General features: G+C 32.6%; 3 protein-coding genes across 5 annotated transcripts; 1 reads left to right on the top strand and 2 right to left on the bottom strand.

Moving 5' to 3' along the window:
* Positions 1 to 171: 171 nt before the first annotated feature.
* On the bottom strand, positions 172 to 4,391 carry LOC144553347 (metal tolerance protein 3-like). Of its 2 annotated transcripts, XM_078301467.1 has the most exons (8): positions 4,158 to 4,293; positions 3,250 to 3,331; positions 2,659 to 2,840; positions 2,374 to 2,572; positions 2,109 to 2,287; positions 1,228 to 1,378; positions 1,004 to 1,137; positions 172 to 643 (listed from the first exon to the last, which is right to left on the bottom strand). In XM_078301467.1, the coding sequence occupies exons 2-8, from the start codon at positions 3,254 to 3,256 to the stop codon at positions 467 to 469; spliced, it is 1,029 nt and encodes a 342-aa protein (XP_078157593.1). In that variant the 5' UTR covers positions 3,257 to 3,331; positions 4,158 to 4,293; the 3' UTR covers positions 172 to 466. The 2 variants fall into 2 exon arrangements, with proteins under 2 accessions (XP_078157593.1, XP_078157592.1); XM_078301466.1 differs by lacking the exon at positions 3,250 to 3,331 and having other exon boundaries at positions 4,158 to 4,391.
* A 4,602-nt stretch (positions 4,392 to 8,993) lies between these two features.
* LOC144553346 (pantothenate kinase 1-like) lies at positions 8,994 to 10,608 on the top strand. The gene is made up of 7 exons (XM_078301465.1): positions 8,994 to 9,124; positions 9,237 to 9,331; positions 9,424 to 9,517; positions 9,599 to 9,724; positions 9,823 to 9,935; positions 10,021 to 10,213; positions 10,308 to 10,608. Exons 1-7 carry the CDS (start codon positions 9,116 to 9,118, stop codon positions 10,455 to 10,457), a joined length of 780 nt encoding a protein of 259 aa, XP_078157591.1. The 5' UTR covers positions 8,994 to 9,115; the 3' UTR covers positions 10,458 to 10,608.
* A 361-nt stretch (positions 10,609 to 10,969) lies between these two features.
* LOC144553345 (metal tolerance protein 3-like) lies at positions 10,970 to 15,220 on the bottom strand. Of its 2 annotated transcripts, XM_078301464.1 has the most exons (8): positions 14,966 to 15,107; positions 14,034 to 14,115; positions 13,443 to 13,624; positions 13,158 to 13,356; positions 12,893 to 13,071; positions 12,012 to 12,162; positions 11,801 to 11,934; positions 10,970 to 11,441 (listed from the first exon to the last, which is right to left on the bottom strand). In XM_078301464.1, exons 2-8 carry the CDS (start codon positions 14,038 to 14,040, stop codon positions 11,265 to 11,267), a joined length of 1,029 nt encoding a protein of 342 aa, XP_078157590.1. In that variant the 5' UTR covers positions 14,041 to 14,115; positions 14,966 to 15,107; the 3' UTR covers positions 10,970 to 11,264. The 2 variants fall into 2 exon arrangements, with proteins under 2 accessions (XP_078157590.1, XP_078157589.1); XM_078301463.1 differs by lacking the exon at positions 14,034 to 14,115 and having other exon boundaries at positions 14,966 to 15,220.
* Between the last annotated feature and the right edge of the window lie 1,716 nt (positions 15,221 to 16,936).

Below are 16,936 nucleotides of genomic sequence, written 5' to 3'. Positions count from 1 at the left end.
CGTGATTTAAAACTTTTAAATAATTTTTAAATTATGAATATTGAAATTAAATTTTATAATTTTAAATGACATATATTGAAATTTAATTAAAATTTCTTGTATATTGAAAGTTAAATTAAAAGAAATAACTTTTATATCGTTCTCCTCGTAAAAAATGAAATGTGTGTGCTCGTAACCTTGTAGTTAGAATTTTATTTTGTAGTTGTAAATACTTGAGTTCAAATCTCAGTGATCACATATTCAGATTATGCATTTTACATTTTAACCCCTTTAATCTAAATTTTCTAGTTCTGCATCAAAACTGAAAGAAACCTTTTACACAATCAGATAAAAGAATAAACATCCAAAACACCAACAGAATTTCCCTAGAACCACTACATTATTAATGTTTTCCAAGCATGTAAAGAGAAATAAGAGATTTTATGTTGATAGCGTGTGCACAAGTAGGGATAACACTGCTCCAGGCTCAGTCACTGGCTGGAATCCGGGTGCGAATTTTATGTTCTGGCTTGTGTTCAAATTCAACATCTACATGTACAAATGCTCTCTCGACTTCCGGAAGCTTCTCTAACTTCGTCTGAAGAGACTCCCCGATTGCATGTGCTTCTTTCAGTGGCATTTCTTCGGCTAGTACAATGTCAACCTGCATTTTCACTTCAGTTCATTTGATCAATTCACTCAAAAGTCAAGGCCCCAAAAAGATTTAGGGGCAGAACTAAAAAAATCCAGATAGCGGGGGCTGAAACATAAAATGCATAGTATGTGAAAATACAAAATGTATGGTCGCTGAGATTTGAACTCAAGTCTCCACAACTACAGAATGAAATTTTAACCACTAGACAACAAGCGCACGTTTAACATTTCAGGAGGACTAAACTATATAAAAACTTACAAAAAAAAAAAACAGATTCAATTAAATATTTCAATTTCAATATACATGATTAAATTTTTTGAAAGACTATTCCTAGATCTGCCCCTGAAAAGAGTTGAAACTGTGACTAACCTCGACAAAGTAAAGGACCCCAAAAGTGTAAGATCGAACTGTATCAACATGCTTTACTTTTGAGTCATGCTTCATTACAAGATATGTCAATTTTTGCAGCATTTCAGGTGGTGCGGATCTTCCAACTAGCGACACTGCCATTAAAATAAAAAATGGTAATCACATCAGGTAAACGGTCCATGGTGGGTGCGGGGAGGGGGGGGGTTGAATTTTTTTAAAATTACCTGCATTTTCCATGACAGTCCCCGACCAATTTATAATGGTATAAACAGCAAGGATAATAGCACCAACAGGGTCAATCCACCAGTAAAATTTATCACCAAGAACAGCCGCCGCCAGACCAACAACATTAGTTACTACATCAAAGTAGTGGTCCTATTTGTTTAAAAAAAATTATAATATATAAACTCCAGCTTAAAAAGCATTTTTAAAGTGAAACAAAAAATAAATAACAATAATACTATAAAAACTTGCAGTATGAATAAGATGGGAATCAGACTGATAACTCAGCTGGAGGATCTCTATGGGATAAAGATGGAACGATCTGAGCTATGGATCAATATCTCTATTTAAGAAATTCAAACATTCGGTCTGAACCATTCAAAATGATCTCCATATAAAAATGTACCTGGAGACCAAATTTTACATTTTTTACTATTTTTTTAGATAGGTAGAAATCACCCTGATCTAGAAATTTTGAACCATCCAAAATGAGTGATTTTCAACATATTTTAAAAAGTAGTAAAAAAATTCTAATAAATGTAAAATTTGGTCTCCAAGTACACATTCATATGGAGATCGTGTTGAGCGGTTCGGATCGAATGTATAAACTTAGAAAACAGAGATATGGATCCATAGCACGGACCGATCCGCGCTTTGCAAAGTACCATAGCCTCACTCTAGATTCATTATTCTTTGCAGTGATCCAATCTCCCTATTCTAGTTGAAAATGGTTGGGGGAATTACAGTTCTTGATTTGAACTTATGACTGCTGACTGTTATTTCAGAATCTTGTTAAAAAATAAATGCATGATAAATTAATTTTTTGGAGTGCTATTCTACACATTCTTAACCAAAGTGACTTTTAAAAGAAAAGATAAATTACCTTAGCATATGCTTTTACAATGTCATTACCAGAGCTCTTACAGTAAAACCAAAGGCACAATTTTACTGCAGTTGCTGTTAGCATGATGGAATACAACCATATTAATTGGTTATTGGTCATTTTCTCTGGGGGCTCATTTGATACCAACTGTTCAATGGCAGTGATCAAAATTTGGAAACCTGAAAATTAATAGTTGAGACTGTTACTATTGCCCAAAAGAAAAGAAATAAAAAAAAAAGATTAAAAAAACATTGTGGATCATTACCAAGAGTAGCCATGATAGCAGCAAAAATAATAATTCCCACTGGTTGTACCCGTAGTTTTCCAATAGGGTACTTATAGATATTTGACCTTTTCATGTAAAGATGGGTGAAATAGAGGATGCCTCCCGCCATGAGATCCAACAAGGAATCAAGTGTCGATGCAGCAATGGCCATAGATCCCGTTTTAATCGTAGCATACACCTAAGAAAACATTGTAGAATTAATAAAGCTTTGAGATTCTAGTAGAAATGCACATGGTAACATATAATGAGGCGGCCTTTAATTACCTTGAAGACCAAGAGTATAATATTCGCATAATTGGAGATTTTCATTAAAAGCTCACTACGTGCCTCCTGTGTATTTTCAAACAGTTCTTCTTCTTCATCGATTTCACCAGCTGCTGTAGAAGCATCGGCCTCTGCAAACGATTGCAGAGTCTCAAACTGCTTCTCATAGTACTCTTTTTCCCCTGGCCAAGAAAAAAAAGAGAGAGAAATTTGGCAACTCCTTGAGTGAAAAATGTAATGAAGCACCAGAAATTTGGGTTTTATTTCTCTTATAAACAGTTTTAGTAACTCCATCAGCTAGATAAGTTACGTACTTGTTATAAATTATTTGCATATAACATTTTACAAAAAATAAATTGATGGGTTTCGAGATGCTTTGGTTTTTTACATAGGGGGACTGCAATGCAAGGATACAATAAATTTAAAATTTAACTTTATGCTTGAAAACAAACTGTATGATGTTAAATCATATATTATTCGGTAAGAACTTCTAGTAGAACCTTTTTTAAACTTCAATTATTTGAGAACTTTAACTGACAAGTAACCAATCCTAACGTCCAAAATATAATGTACAAACTCTTAACAGAATACCTGTCATTGGTTTTTAAGATGAACAAAATCAAAAGAGAAACCGTAGAACAGAAATCCATGCGCAGGGCGTCAAGTGCCAGCTCTGAATAAGAGTATGAACTGCTGGAGTTATCCTAGTTGATGAGGAAATAAATGAATTCTGCCTCAAAAAACTTATGGTGGGTGCATCTTTCTAGCATTTTTGGCTAAATCAGATACAAGTTGATCACCACGATTACACAAACTAATTACTTGTATAACTTTCGTCAGGGCACACGGCTGACTCACCTGATCATGCTGATGTTTATAATTTAGACTAAATTTACTGGTATTTCTTAAATAATAAAAACTAATTTCTTACTCCTAGAGAATTGAAGTTATTGAGTAAATAACATAAAAAATACATGAACTAATTAGACAAACGGTGAGGGACTGGATTAGAGACAGGGGCAGAGCCAAGTGGAGTGATGGTAGGCACTTGCCCGGCTCACAAAAATTTCAAGAATATACTTCTATTCTGTGCCTTTTTCAAATGAGAAATATAAAAGTATACTTAACCTTCAAAACATTATAAAAAATTTCATACCTCTGAATTTTTTTCTCCAAAATATGCTTCTATTTCTATGATTTTCTCAAAAAATTATAAAAATATACTTGATATTTAAAATAATGATAAAATTAGGCCTCATCCAAAAATTTTGCCTGATAATTGCTAATTATCCTGGCTACGCCCCTGGTCATCAGAGAGAAACAAAAATCTTAGTGGTTTAATCTCTCTAAACCTCTGAATTAACATTGGTGTCAAAATCTCTTGTAGCTAATTAATCCAAAACCAAATGGAGATATCACTAACGAGATTAATTGAGCTACTAAACATATATAACAAATTGCAAAAGTCAAGAGAAATCGGCGAGGTAATGATTGGTAACCTTTTGTTAGGCCTTTGGTGCGGGAGAGGTCAACGGAGAAAGGCTTCTCTGGATCAAGCCCGAGGCGGACCTTATCGGGTAGGCGGGAGACAAAGTCGCTACGAAGCGAGGCAACTGATCTGCTCCGGCGTGGCGGACCAGAAACCGATGCTCTGCCATCTTTTAAAAGCGGGTCGCTTATTTCTCCCTCTCTGTTCATTTCTGTGACTCTGTCTGTCTAAATTGAGTGGATCGAGTGTGTATCGCTTCTTTTGTTTTGTTTTGTTTTGTTTTTCGCGCAGAATTCGTATCCTCTGTGATATCTCAAACTTTAAGCGACTCATGGCAAATCCCAACCGTTTAAATACGTTCTGCACGAATCTCAAAGCACACATTATACTGAACCCCCTATATCACCCCCGAATAGGCACCGGACACGTCGGTCACGCAATACGCACTCGCGCCGAATTTTTTATTAATAGAAAAAAAAAATATATATATCGAAATACGGGATTGTTTTTGGAATTTGTCGAGATATAAGTAGAACGGGTTCAAATAACCCGTCCCACGGGATGGGACTAATTAAGTCGTCCGGATTTCTTAATCTAATTAACGCTAACATCAGCTTAGTCGCGTGGAAGAAAAAGAAAAAGAAAAAGAGAATCCGGACGGGATAGAAAGACCTGTCCAGAACAGAACAAAAAAAAAAAAAAAAAATCGGACGGAGTTATAAAACCCGTCCAAGATTTTCATTTATATTATTATTATATTATATAATATTATATAATGGATTTGGCTAATATGCTATGGGTAGCTAAGAGGCCTCCCGTGCTACGGCTCAATATTAGACTTTTCAAAATCCTAACGGTCAATCTGAACCGTTCATCTTGTTCTCCATATTAATATGTGTTTGGAGACCAAATTTTACATTTTTTGGAAATTTTTTACTATTTTTCTAGATTTATTGAATATCGCTGTTTTTTATGGTCCAGATTTGTCTGAAAAACAACAAATTTCAATAAATCTAAAAAATTAGTAAAAAATTTCTAAAAAATGTAAAATTTGGTCTTCAAGCACATATTAATATGGAGAATAAGATGAACGGTTCGGATCGACCGTTAGGATTTTGAAAAGTCGAATATTGAGCCGTAGCACGGGAGGCCTCTTAGCTACCCATAGCACCGTAGCCAAGTCCATTATATAATATTATATAATATTATATTATATTATTATTATATTATATAATATTATTATTATATTATATAATATAATATTATATTATTATTATATTATATATTATGAGAGGGTTCAAATGCATCTAAATTTTTGTGCACCCAAATGCACCATATCTTTCAAATTCTTTTTCTCTGTTTTCAAAGTCCGAATAGTCAATCCGAACCGTTAGATGCGATCTATATATTAAGATGTGCTTGGAGACCAAATTTTACATTTTTTGAAATTTTTTACTATTTATTAAGCCACTTTGAAAATCGCTGATTTTACATTTTCTGGACCATTGGATCAGCGATTTTCAAAGTGACTTAATAAATAGTAAAAAAATTCCAAAAAATGTAAAATTTGGTCTCCAAGCACATCTTAATATGTAGATCGCATCTAACAGTTCGGATTTACTATTCGGACTTTGAAAACGAAGAAAAAGGATAGGGTGCATTTGGGTGCATTTGAATCCCCCTCTATATTTTTTTATATTATATTATATATATATTTTTAGAGATGAGCTACGGTGAGTTGCGAAGTAAAACGCGTTTCTACTTCACGCCGTATTTTTATTTTGAAAGTCCAAACGACCGATCCGAACCGTTAGATGTTTAATCCATATTGACATGTGCTTGGAGACCAAATTTTATATTTTTTGGAATTTTTTTACTATTTATTAAGCATTTTTTAAAATTGTTGTTTTGCTGTGAACAGTAAAAAACAGTAAAATTTTCTGGACCATCAGATTAGTGACTTTCAAAATTGCTTAATAAATAGTAAACAAATTCCAAAAAATATAAAATTTGGTCTCCAACCACATTTCAATATGGAGAACAAGATGAATGGTTCGGATCGACGTTTTGAACTTTAAAATCGCAAAATATGAGCGTGAAGTAAAATAGTCACTTTACTTCGCAACTCACCGTAGCCCATCTCATATTTTTATATTATATTATTATATTAATATATTTATAATATTATTATATTATATAATATAATTTTTTTATATTATATTATTATATTATGAGTAGAACTAGGGTGTTCTTAAGCTCACCAAAGTGTTTAGTGAGCTTAACTTCAAAATCCATCAAATCGGTTTTAAATGCCGAATTTGAACCGTTAGAACCCGCCTATCTTACGAATGATGCATCTACATGTGAAAATTTTAAACATTTGAATTAATTTAGTATAAAGTCAATCGGTCAAAATTAAAAGGTTAATAAATTAATTTTAGTGCATTCATTTTTTAACCTTTTTTGACCGCTTGACTTTATACTAAATTAATTCGAACGTTTAAAATTTTCACATGTAGATGCATCACTCGTAAAGTAGGCGGGTTTCAACAGTTCGAATTCGTCATTTGAAACTGATTTGATAGATTTTGGAGTTAAGCTCACCAAACACTTCGGTGAGCTTAAGAACACCACGCATCATTCGTAAGATAGGCGGGTTCTAACGGTTCAAATTCGTCATTTGAAACCAATTTGATGGATTTTGAAGTTAAGCTCACCAAACACTTTGGTGAGCTTAAGAACACCCTAGTTCTACTCATAATATAATATAATATAAAAAATATTATATTATATAATATAATAATATTATAAATATATTAATATAATATAAAAATATATATATAATATAATATAAAAAATATAATATAATATTATATAGAGATGGGCTATGGTGCATTGCAATGCATGGAGAGGTTTGTGCATTGGACCATAAATCTAAAATTCAAAATCCAAATGACCGATCCAAACCGTTCATCTTGTTCTCTATATTAATATGTGCTTGGAGACCAAATTTTACATTTTTCTGAATTTTTTTACTATTTATTAAGTATTTTACAAAATTGTTGATCCAACGGTGGCTTAACAAAACAGTAAAATCAGCAGCCACCGTTGGATCAACAATTTTGTAAAATACTTAATAAATAGTAAAAAAATTCAGAAAAATGTAAAATTTGGTCTCCAAGCACATATTAATATGGAGAACAAGATGAACGGTTTGGATCGGCCATTTGGATTTTGAATTTTAGATTTATGGTCCAATGCACAAACCCCTCCATGCATTGCAATGCACCATAGCCCATCTCATATTATATAATATAATAATAATATAAATGAAAATCTCGGACGGATTTTATAACTCCGTCCGAGCTATTTTGTTTTTTTTTTGTTCTGTTCTGTTCTGGACGGGTCTTTCAATCCCGTCCGGATTCTCTCTTTTTTTTTTTTTTTTCCACGCGACTAAGCTGCTGTTAGCGTTAATTAGATTAAGAAACCCGGACGGGTTAATTAGTCCCGTCCCATGGGACGGCTTATTTGAACCCGTTCTACTTATATCTCGAAAAATTTCAAAAACAATCCCGTATTTCGATATTTTATTTATTGTTTTTCTATTAATAAAAAATTCGGCGCACTCGCGCAGTCCCGTCCCGCTCAATAAATTATTATTTTATTATAATAAAAATTAAAATAATCAAATTATGATAAACAAGGGTCACGCCCTCGTTTGATTGATAAAAGTCTGTTACAAGAGTTTTGTACCAGAAGCGGTATCGAAATACAATTAGCTCAAGATAATTGAGCTAGATACCCTGACCTAATTTGTAAAAAGAAATAAGAGCAAGCTAAAAAGAGAGTCCCGTCCCCCAAAAAGAAAAATAAGAAGAAAAAGGAAATAGAAAGAAAAGGAAATACAGAGAAAAGATTAAAGTAAAATCAAATGAGCCAAGTGAAGTTGACTCAGTAAAAACAGAAAGAAAGTAATGCCAGTATATAAACTGATTTTTATTAATGAGATATAATTAATAATTCAGTCTATTGATTTTTTTCCATTATGTAGTCAACGGATCAAATCATTGATTCAGTTTTATTAGATTGCTTCTCTGTCCCATCTAGTTTAGAAATAAAAAAAATCAATATATTTTTTCCTGATAACTTTTAATTTTTCTAAAAATTAAAAGTTCTCAATATAAAAATGGATTTATTTTTACCTTTTTACCGCGTGAGTAAAAACCAAAGAAACTGAGAAGTGTTTTTTAATAAGATGATAATTTCGAATATAGCTTTCTTAAGATAAGATAATATTAAATTATTAGAACAAGTTTCTGTGCTTTGCTTCAAACTTAATGTCATCTAATAATAAAAAAAATTATATGTGGTACTGTTTAAAGTGATTTTCTATTTCATATTAGAAACCAAAAAAAAAAAAAATACTATACAGAATTATGCACTAAGCCACTAACATTGTTAATAGTAAGTTGCATGCAAATTTGTTTTAGCAACAGTTCATTAATAATATGAAACAGCATAAAAATTTCAATTAGTTTGAAACTTTCAATTTTTTAAGAAGAAGGATAAACAGTAGGTAGAGAATTCACTATGATGTAAGATAATACTAAAATTTTGAATGGTCTAAGAATCTTTAGATCAAATGATTTTCTCCCTATCTAAAAAGATAGTAAAAAAATTCTAAAAATGTAAAAGTTAGTTACAAGTACATTTTCATACAGAGATCATGTTCAACAGTTCAGATCGACTATTTGAAGTTTGTGAACAAAAATATTGATCCAAAGTATGGACCAATGTGCGCTATGCATAGTAGCATAAGCTCACTCAAAACTAAAAGAAATTATATATTTCATACAGGTCAGCTCACAAGAACCTTCGGTACCTGTTGATGGGAAGGTGACAGCTGAAAACGGAGATCATAATATTTTCCCGTACCTCCTTGTAAATATTGGCTCTGGTGTGAGCATGATTGAGGTTTGTTTTTCATTTTTAAATTTTCGGTAGCCTTAGACTTTGATTAGTTATTGCTTATTCTAGTTTGAACTATGAAAACCATTTTCTATGAGCTATATCTCTTTTGAAGTAGGTAATTGGGAAAGGAAAATTTGAGCGGATTATTGGGTCTCACTTAGGTGGTGGTACTATCCTTGGTCTTGCAAGGCTCCTCACAGGGGTATCAAGGTAGCAATTTATATATTATTATTTTTATTATTGGTTTATTTCTAAACAGGCTTACTGTGCTTCGTGGAAACAGTGATATAATTTTCCTCTAGTTATGAGCAGTTTCTGGAGTTGAGCCAGAGAGGCAACAATTTATCAGTTGATCTGACAGTTGGGGACATTTATGGCGAACACGGTTATCCAAAGGTAACTCAGATATTTAAATAATGATTTAAAGATATGTTAAAACATTTATTATTTTATTTATTTGATTTTGTGTTTTCCTAGATTGGTCTCCCAGCTACAACAACAGCATCTAGCTTTGGTAAAGTAAATTCCAACAAGCTTTCGGAATATCGACCAGAGGATCTAGCTGCAGCGCTCTTGAACCTTTTCACTTATAATGTTGGTCAAGTAAGTAATTTTAATACAATTATATATAATCTGCAAACACAATCCAGTTTTGACTGTGCCTCAAATGTGGACATGATCATGTAAATATTTATTTCCAGATAGCATACTTCGTAGCAAACCTATCTGGTCTGAAGAGAATATTCTTTAGGGGAGCTTATGTTTGCGGACACGAAAAGACCATGGAAAAGATTTCAAAATCACTTAAATATTGGTAAGCACTTGCTTATTGCTTTTTGTCGTTACCTCTAAATGTAACAAGTTCATGTAAAGTTACATCTGGCTTGTTTCTAATATAGGTCAAAAGGCCAAGTTCAGACTACCTTCCTTTGTCACGAGGGCTTTTTGGGAACTTTGGGTGCATTTTGGAGCTACGAAAACATGGGTATTGATGGTTTGGCGGAACACGAGGTTATAAGGGAGGTTTTGCTTGGTGCTCCTTATACCGGGGGTCAATTTCCATCAATTCCTCCTACTGAGCAATGCGACAGTGTAAGTACCTTGATAAATAAAGAAGGAATGGTAATATATCCTTGACAATCTTTGACCTTATATTTATATTTTTTTTTCTTGTTTAATTTTACAGGATAACAACTCTGACCTCAAATTAGAAGCAGAGAAATTGAGAAAGGAAAATACACTACTCAAGGAAGAAATAGAAAGGTTAAGAAGTGAAAACGAGCAGCTTACAATCAAATTGACATCACAAAGCAACGGCAATTTAAAGTTACATTAGAGAAAGAGAATCATGATAGGGAGTTATTGTGTGTTAATTTATCAATAATTTAAACACAAATCAGAGAATGAAATATTTTGTAATTGGTATTGCCTGATTTATCATGTAAATGCGCATGTTATAATAGTTCGGTATTTTGTGTTCTCTTCAAGTACAAATTCAGATATATTGGACCTATAACTTCACTCCTGATGACAAACTTTTATTAAGTTGAATTTTAAAATCAGGAACTTGAAAATGTAATGATTCTGATTACAGTGAGCTATTCTTTTTGCAAAAATTTAAATTATGGAAAACAGACTGGCGGATCACAAGTCGTGCCAATGCTTTATAGCCACTTTCGTGATTTAAAACTTTTAAATAATTTTTAAATTATGAATATTGAAATTAAATTTTATAATTTTAAATGACATATATTGAAATTTAATTAAAATTTCTTGTATATTGAAAGTTAAATTAAAAGAAATAACTTTTATATCGTTCTCCTCGTAAAAAATGAAATGTGTGTGCTCGTAACCTTGTAGTTAGAATTTTATTTTGTAGTTGTAAATACTTGAGTTCAAATCTCAGTGATCACATATTCAGATTATGCATTTTACATTTTAACCCCTTTAATCTAAATTTTCTAGTTCTGCATCAAAACTGAAAGAAACCTTTTACACAATCAGATAAAAGAATAAACATCCAAAACACCAACAGAATTTCCCTAGAACCACTACATTATTAATGTTTTCCAAGCATGTAAAGAGAAATAAGAGATTTTATGTTGATAGCGTGTGCACAAGTAGGGATAACACTGCTCCAGGCTCAGTCACTGGCCGGAATCCGGGTGCGAATTTTATGTTCTGGCTTGTGTTCAAATTCAACATCTACATGTACAAATGCTCTCTCGACTTCCGGAAGCTTCTCTAACTTCGTCTGAAGAGACTCCCCGATTGCATGTGCTTCTTTCAGTGGCATTTCTTCGGCTAGTACAATGTCAACCTGCATTTTCACTTCAGTTCATTTGATCAATTCACTCAAAAGTCAAGGCCCCAAAAAGATTTAGGGGCAGAACTAAAAAAATCCAGATAGCGGGGGCTGAAACATAAAATGCATAGTATGTGAAAATACAAAATGTATGGTCGCTGAGATTTGAACTCAAGTCTCCACAACTACTGAATGAAATTTTAACCACTAGACAACAAGCGCACGTTTAACATTTCAGGAGGACTAAACTATATAAAAACTTACAAAAAAAAAAAAAGATTCAATTAAATATTTCAATTTCAATATACATGATTAAATTTTTTGAAAGACTATTCCTAGATCTGCCCCTGAAAAGAGTTGAAACTGTGACTAACCTCGACAAAGTAAAGGACCCCAAAAGTGTAAGATCGAACTGTATCAACATGCTTTACTTTTGAGTCATGCTTCATTACAAGATATGTCAATTTTTGCAGCATTTCAGGTGGTGCCGATCTTCCAACTAGCGACCCTGCCATTAAAATAAAGAATGGTAATCACATCAGGTAAACGGTCCGGGGGGGGAGTTTAATTTTTTTTTAATATTACCTGCATTTTCCATGACAGTCCCCGACCAATTTATAATGGTATAAACAGCAAGGATAATAGCACCAACAGGGTCAATCCACCAGTAAAATTTATCACCAAGAACAGCCGCCGCCAGACCAACAACATTAGTTACTACATCAAAGTAGTGGTCCTATTTGTTTAAAAAAAATTATAATATATAAACTCCAGCTTAAAAAGCATTTTTAAAGTGAAACAAAAAATAAATAACAATAATACTATAAAAACTTGCAGTATGAATAAGATGGGAATCAGACTGATAACTCAGCTGGAGGATCTCTATGGGATAAAGATGGAACGATCTGAGCTATGGATCAATATCTCTATTTAAGAAATTCAAACATTCGGTCTGAACCATTCAAAATGATCTCCATATAAAAATGTACCTGGAGACCAAATTTTACATTTTTTACTATTTTTTTAGATAGGTAGAAATCACCCTGATCTAGAAATTTTGAACCATCCAAAATGAGTGATTTTCAACATATTTTAAAAAGTAGTAAAAAAATTCTAATAAATGTAAAATTTGGTCTCCAAGTACACATTCATATGGAGATCGTGTTGAGCGGTTCGGATCGAATGTATAAACTTAGAAAACAGAGATATGGATCCATAGCACGGACCGATCCGCGCTTTGCAAAGTACCATAGCCTCACTCTAGATTCATTATTCTTTGCAGTGATCCAATCTCCCTATTCTAGTTGAAAATGGTTGGGGGAATTACAGTTCTTGATTTGAACTTATGACTGCTGACTGTTATTTCAGAATCTTGTTAAAAAATAAATGCATGATAAATTAATTTTTTGGAGTGCTATTCTACACATTCTTAACCAAAGTGACTTTTAAAAGAAAAGATAAATTACCTTAGCATATGCTTTTACAATGTCATTACCAGAGCTCTTACAGTAAAACCAAAGGCACAATTTTACTGCAGTTGCTGTTAGCATGATGGAATACAACCATATTAATTGGTTATTGGTCATTTTCTCTGGGGGCTCATTTGATACCAACTGTTCAATGGCAGTGATCAAAATTTGGAAACCTGAAAATTAATAGTTGAGACTGTTACTATTGCCCAAAAGAAAAGAAATAAAAAAAAAAGATTAAAAAAACATTGTGGATCATTACCAAGAGTAGCCATGATAGCAGCAAAAATAATAATTCCCACTGGTTGTACCCGTAGTTTTCCAATAGGGTACTTATAGATATTTGACCTTTTCATGTAAAGATGGGTGAAATAGAGGATGCCTCCCGCCATGAGATCCAACAAGGAATCAAGTGTCGATGCAGCAATGGCCATAGATCCCGTTTTAATCGTAGCATACACCTAAGAAAACATTGTAGAATTAATAAAGCTTTGAGATTCTAGTAGAAATGCACATGGTAACATATAATGAGGCGGCCTTTAATTACCTTGAAGACCAAGAGTATAATATTCGCATAATTGGAGATTTTCATTAAAAGCTCACTACGTGCCTCCTGTGTATTTTCAAACAGTTCTTCTTCTTCATCGATTTCACCAGCTGCTGTAGAAGCATCGGCCTCTGCAAACGATTGGAGAGTCTCAAACTGCTTCTCATAGTACTCTTTTTCCCCTGGCCAAGAAAAAAAAGAGAGAGAAATTTGGCAACTCCTTGAGTGAAAAATGTAATGAAGCACAAGAAATTTGGGTTTTATTTCTCTTATAAACAGTTTTAGTAACTCCATCAGCTAGATAAGTTACGTACTTGTTATAAATTATTTGCATATAACATTTTACAAAAAATAAATTGATGGGTTTCGAGATGCTTTGGTTTTTTACATAGGGGGACTGCAATGCAAGGATACAATAAATTTAAAATTTAACTTTATGCTTGAAAACAAACTGTATGATGTTAAATCATATATTATTCGGTAAGAACTTCTAGTAGAACCTTTTTTAAACTTCAATTATTTGAGAACTTTAACTGACAAGTAACCAATCCTAACGTCCAAAATATAATGTACAAACTCTTAACAGAATACCTGTCATTGGTTTTTAAGATGAACAAAATCAAAAGAGAAACCGTAGAACAGAAATCCATGCGCAGGGCGTCAAGTGCCAGCTCTGAATAAGAGTATGAACTGCTCGAGTTATCCTAGTTGATGAGGAAATAAATGAATTCTGCCTCAAAAAACTTATGGTGGGTGCATCTTTCTAGCATTTTTGGTTAAATCAGATACAAGTTGATCACCACGATTACACAAACTAATTACTTGTATAACTTTCGTCAGGGCACACGGCTGACTCACCTGATCATGCTGATGCTTATAATTTAGACTAAATTTACTGGTATTTCTTAAATAATAAAAACTAATTTCTTACTCCTAGAGAATTCAAGTTATTGAGTAAATAACATAAAAAATACATGAACTAATTAGACAAACGGTGAGGGACTGGATAAGAGACAGGGGCAGAGCCAAGTGGAGTGATGGTAGGCACTTGCCCGGCTCACAAAAATTTCAAGAATATACTTCTATTTTGTGCCTTTTTCAAATGAGAAATATAGAAGTATACTTAACCTTCATACCTCTGAATTTTTTTCTCCAAAATATGCTTCTATTTCTATGATTTTCTCAAAAAATTATAAAAATATACTTGATATTTAAAATAATGATAAAATTAGGCCTCATCCAAAATTTTTGCCTGATAATTGCTAATTATCCTGGCTACGCGCCTACGCCCCTGGTCATCAGAGAGAAACAAAAATCTTAGTGGTTTAATCTCTCTAAACCTCTGAATTAACATTGGTGTCAAAATCTCTTGTAGCTAATTAATCCAAAACCAAATGGAGATATCACTAACGAGATTAATTGAGCTACTAAACATAGCTGAACCAATAGAGAACTTTCATTCAGTAAATATATATAACAAATTGCAAAAGTCAAGAGAAATCGGCGAGGTAATGATTGGCGACCTTTTGTTAGGCCTTTGGTGCGGGAGAGGTCAACGGAGAAAGGCTTCTCTGGATCAAGCCCGAGGAGGACCTTATCGGGTAGGCGGGAGACAAATTCGCTCCGAAGCGAGGCAACTGATCTGCTCCGGCGTGGCGGACCTGAAACCGATGCTCTGCCATCTTTTAAAAGCGGGTCGCTTATTTCTCCCTCTCTGTTCATTTCTGTGACTCTGTCTAAATTGAGTGGATGGAGGAATCGAGTGTGTATCGCTTGTTTTACCGAAATTTTTATATATAAGAAAATAAATAAATAAAATATTAAAAATAAGAAAGGAACGGTGAAAATTTGAAAAATAAGGAGGTTGTCATGGCGTTCCAGCCATACCCAGCTCAAGAATTTCAGCTAAAAAAAAAATTAATTAAATTCTAGAGACGTCATGGCATACTCAGTCTCATATATAAATTTTACAAAAGCTCTTTTTTCGGCTAAAAAACGCTAAGTAAAGTTTCGTTTTCAGCTTTTGTATATGGGACTGGGTATGCCATGGCGTCCCTAGAATTTAATTATATTTTTTTTAGCTGAAATTCTTGGACTGGGGTATGACATGGCGTCCCAGCGGAAAGATTCATTTCACTCAAATCTCAAAAAAGCATGTAAACATCTGACTGAAAGTATTAAAATTATAAATCTGCATAATTTTAACTCCTAACTACTTTTGTCTTCAAGCCAAAAACGGAAAGATTTCTTTCACTCACTCTTTTTTTATTTTTTCTCTGAATATTATAATTTATTTTCCCAATGATCCGTAATGAATTTTACGAATCTAAAAATACGAACGTTTTATATTCGATTTTATCTTTCAAATAACATCCATGAAAAAATACTTTTGAGTAATTTTAAAGTCATTTGTTTTTTTTTTTTTAAACTAAAACTCATTAGCACTTTAAATTTTCAAGCTTTTAAATCTCAGTCTACAACCATTAAAATTTTCAAGGCTTTGTACATGAGGTTTATATATGCTTTTAAATGTTATTGTTGAGGTTTTAATTCTTTGTACATGAGGTTTATATGTTTTGTAAATTAGCTTTGTAAATGCAGTGTTATTGTTGAGGTTTATATGCTTTGAAATGTTATTGTTGAGGTTTTAATTATTTATACATGAGGTTTATATGCTTTGTAAATGCAGTGTTATTGTTGAGGTTTATATGATTTGAAATGTTTTTGTTGAGGTTTTAATTCTTTGGACATGAGGTTTATATGTTTTGTAAATGCAGTGTTATTGTTGAGGTTTATATGCTTTGAAATGTTATTGTTGAGGTTTTAATTCTTTGTACATGAGGTTTATATGTTTTATTCTAGAGATTTAAAGTGTCATTAATGAGGTTTATATACTTGTAAACAGAAGTTTAAATTATTTTGAAGTAAAATTTTAAAAAAAACTGAAAGTCACAAAGATTTAAAGTAGTAAAAAAAATTACGACACAAATATAACTCGAAAGTTATTCTTCATGGATCTTATTTGAAAGAGAAAATCAGATAAAAAACGTTTATATTTTTAGATTCGCAAAATTCATCACGGATCGTCGAGAAAATGGATGAGAATAATCAGAGAAAAATAAAAAAAAAGTGGGTGAAAGAAATTTTTTCGTTTTTTTCTTAAAAACAAAAGTAGTTAGGAGTTAACACTATACAGATTTAGAATTTTAATACTTACAGACAGAGGTTTAAATATTTGTGAGTAGCATTGTAAAATGTTATAAACAACGCTTTAAATACTTGGATATTAGCGCTGGAAATGAAAGTTAGATAACATTGGAATTTTTTTTTCTGTTAAACTACTCGGGGAACACGCTCGGAGATTTTGTTTGGAGTATAATAATCAGGCTCCTAATTAATAATTCAGTCTATTGATTTTTTCCATTATGTAGTCAACGGATCAAATAATTGATTCAGTTTTATTAGATTGCTTCTCTGTCTCATCTAGTTTAGAA

Source organism: Carex rostrata, chromosome 4 (genome assembly GCF_964058835.1).
Source record: "Carex rostrata chromosome 4, lpCarRost1.2, whole genome shotgun sequence".
NCBI lineage: Eukaryota > Viridiplantae > Streptophyta > Magnoliopsida > Poales > Cyperaceae > Carex > Carex rostrata.
Note: the sequence above shows the minus strand (reverse complement) of the source record. Positions and strands in the feature narration are given on the sequence as shown.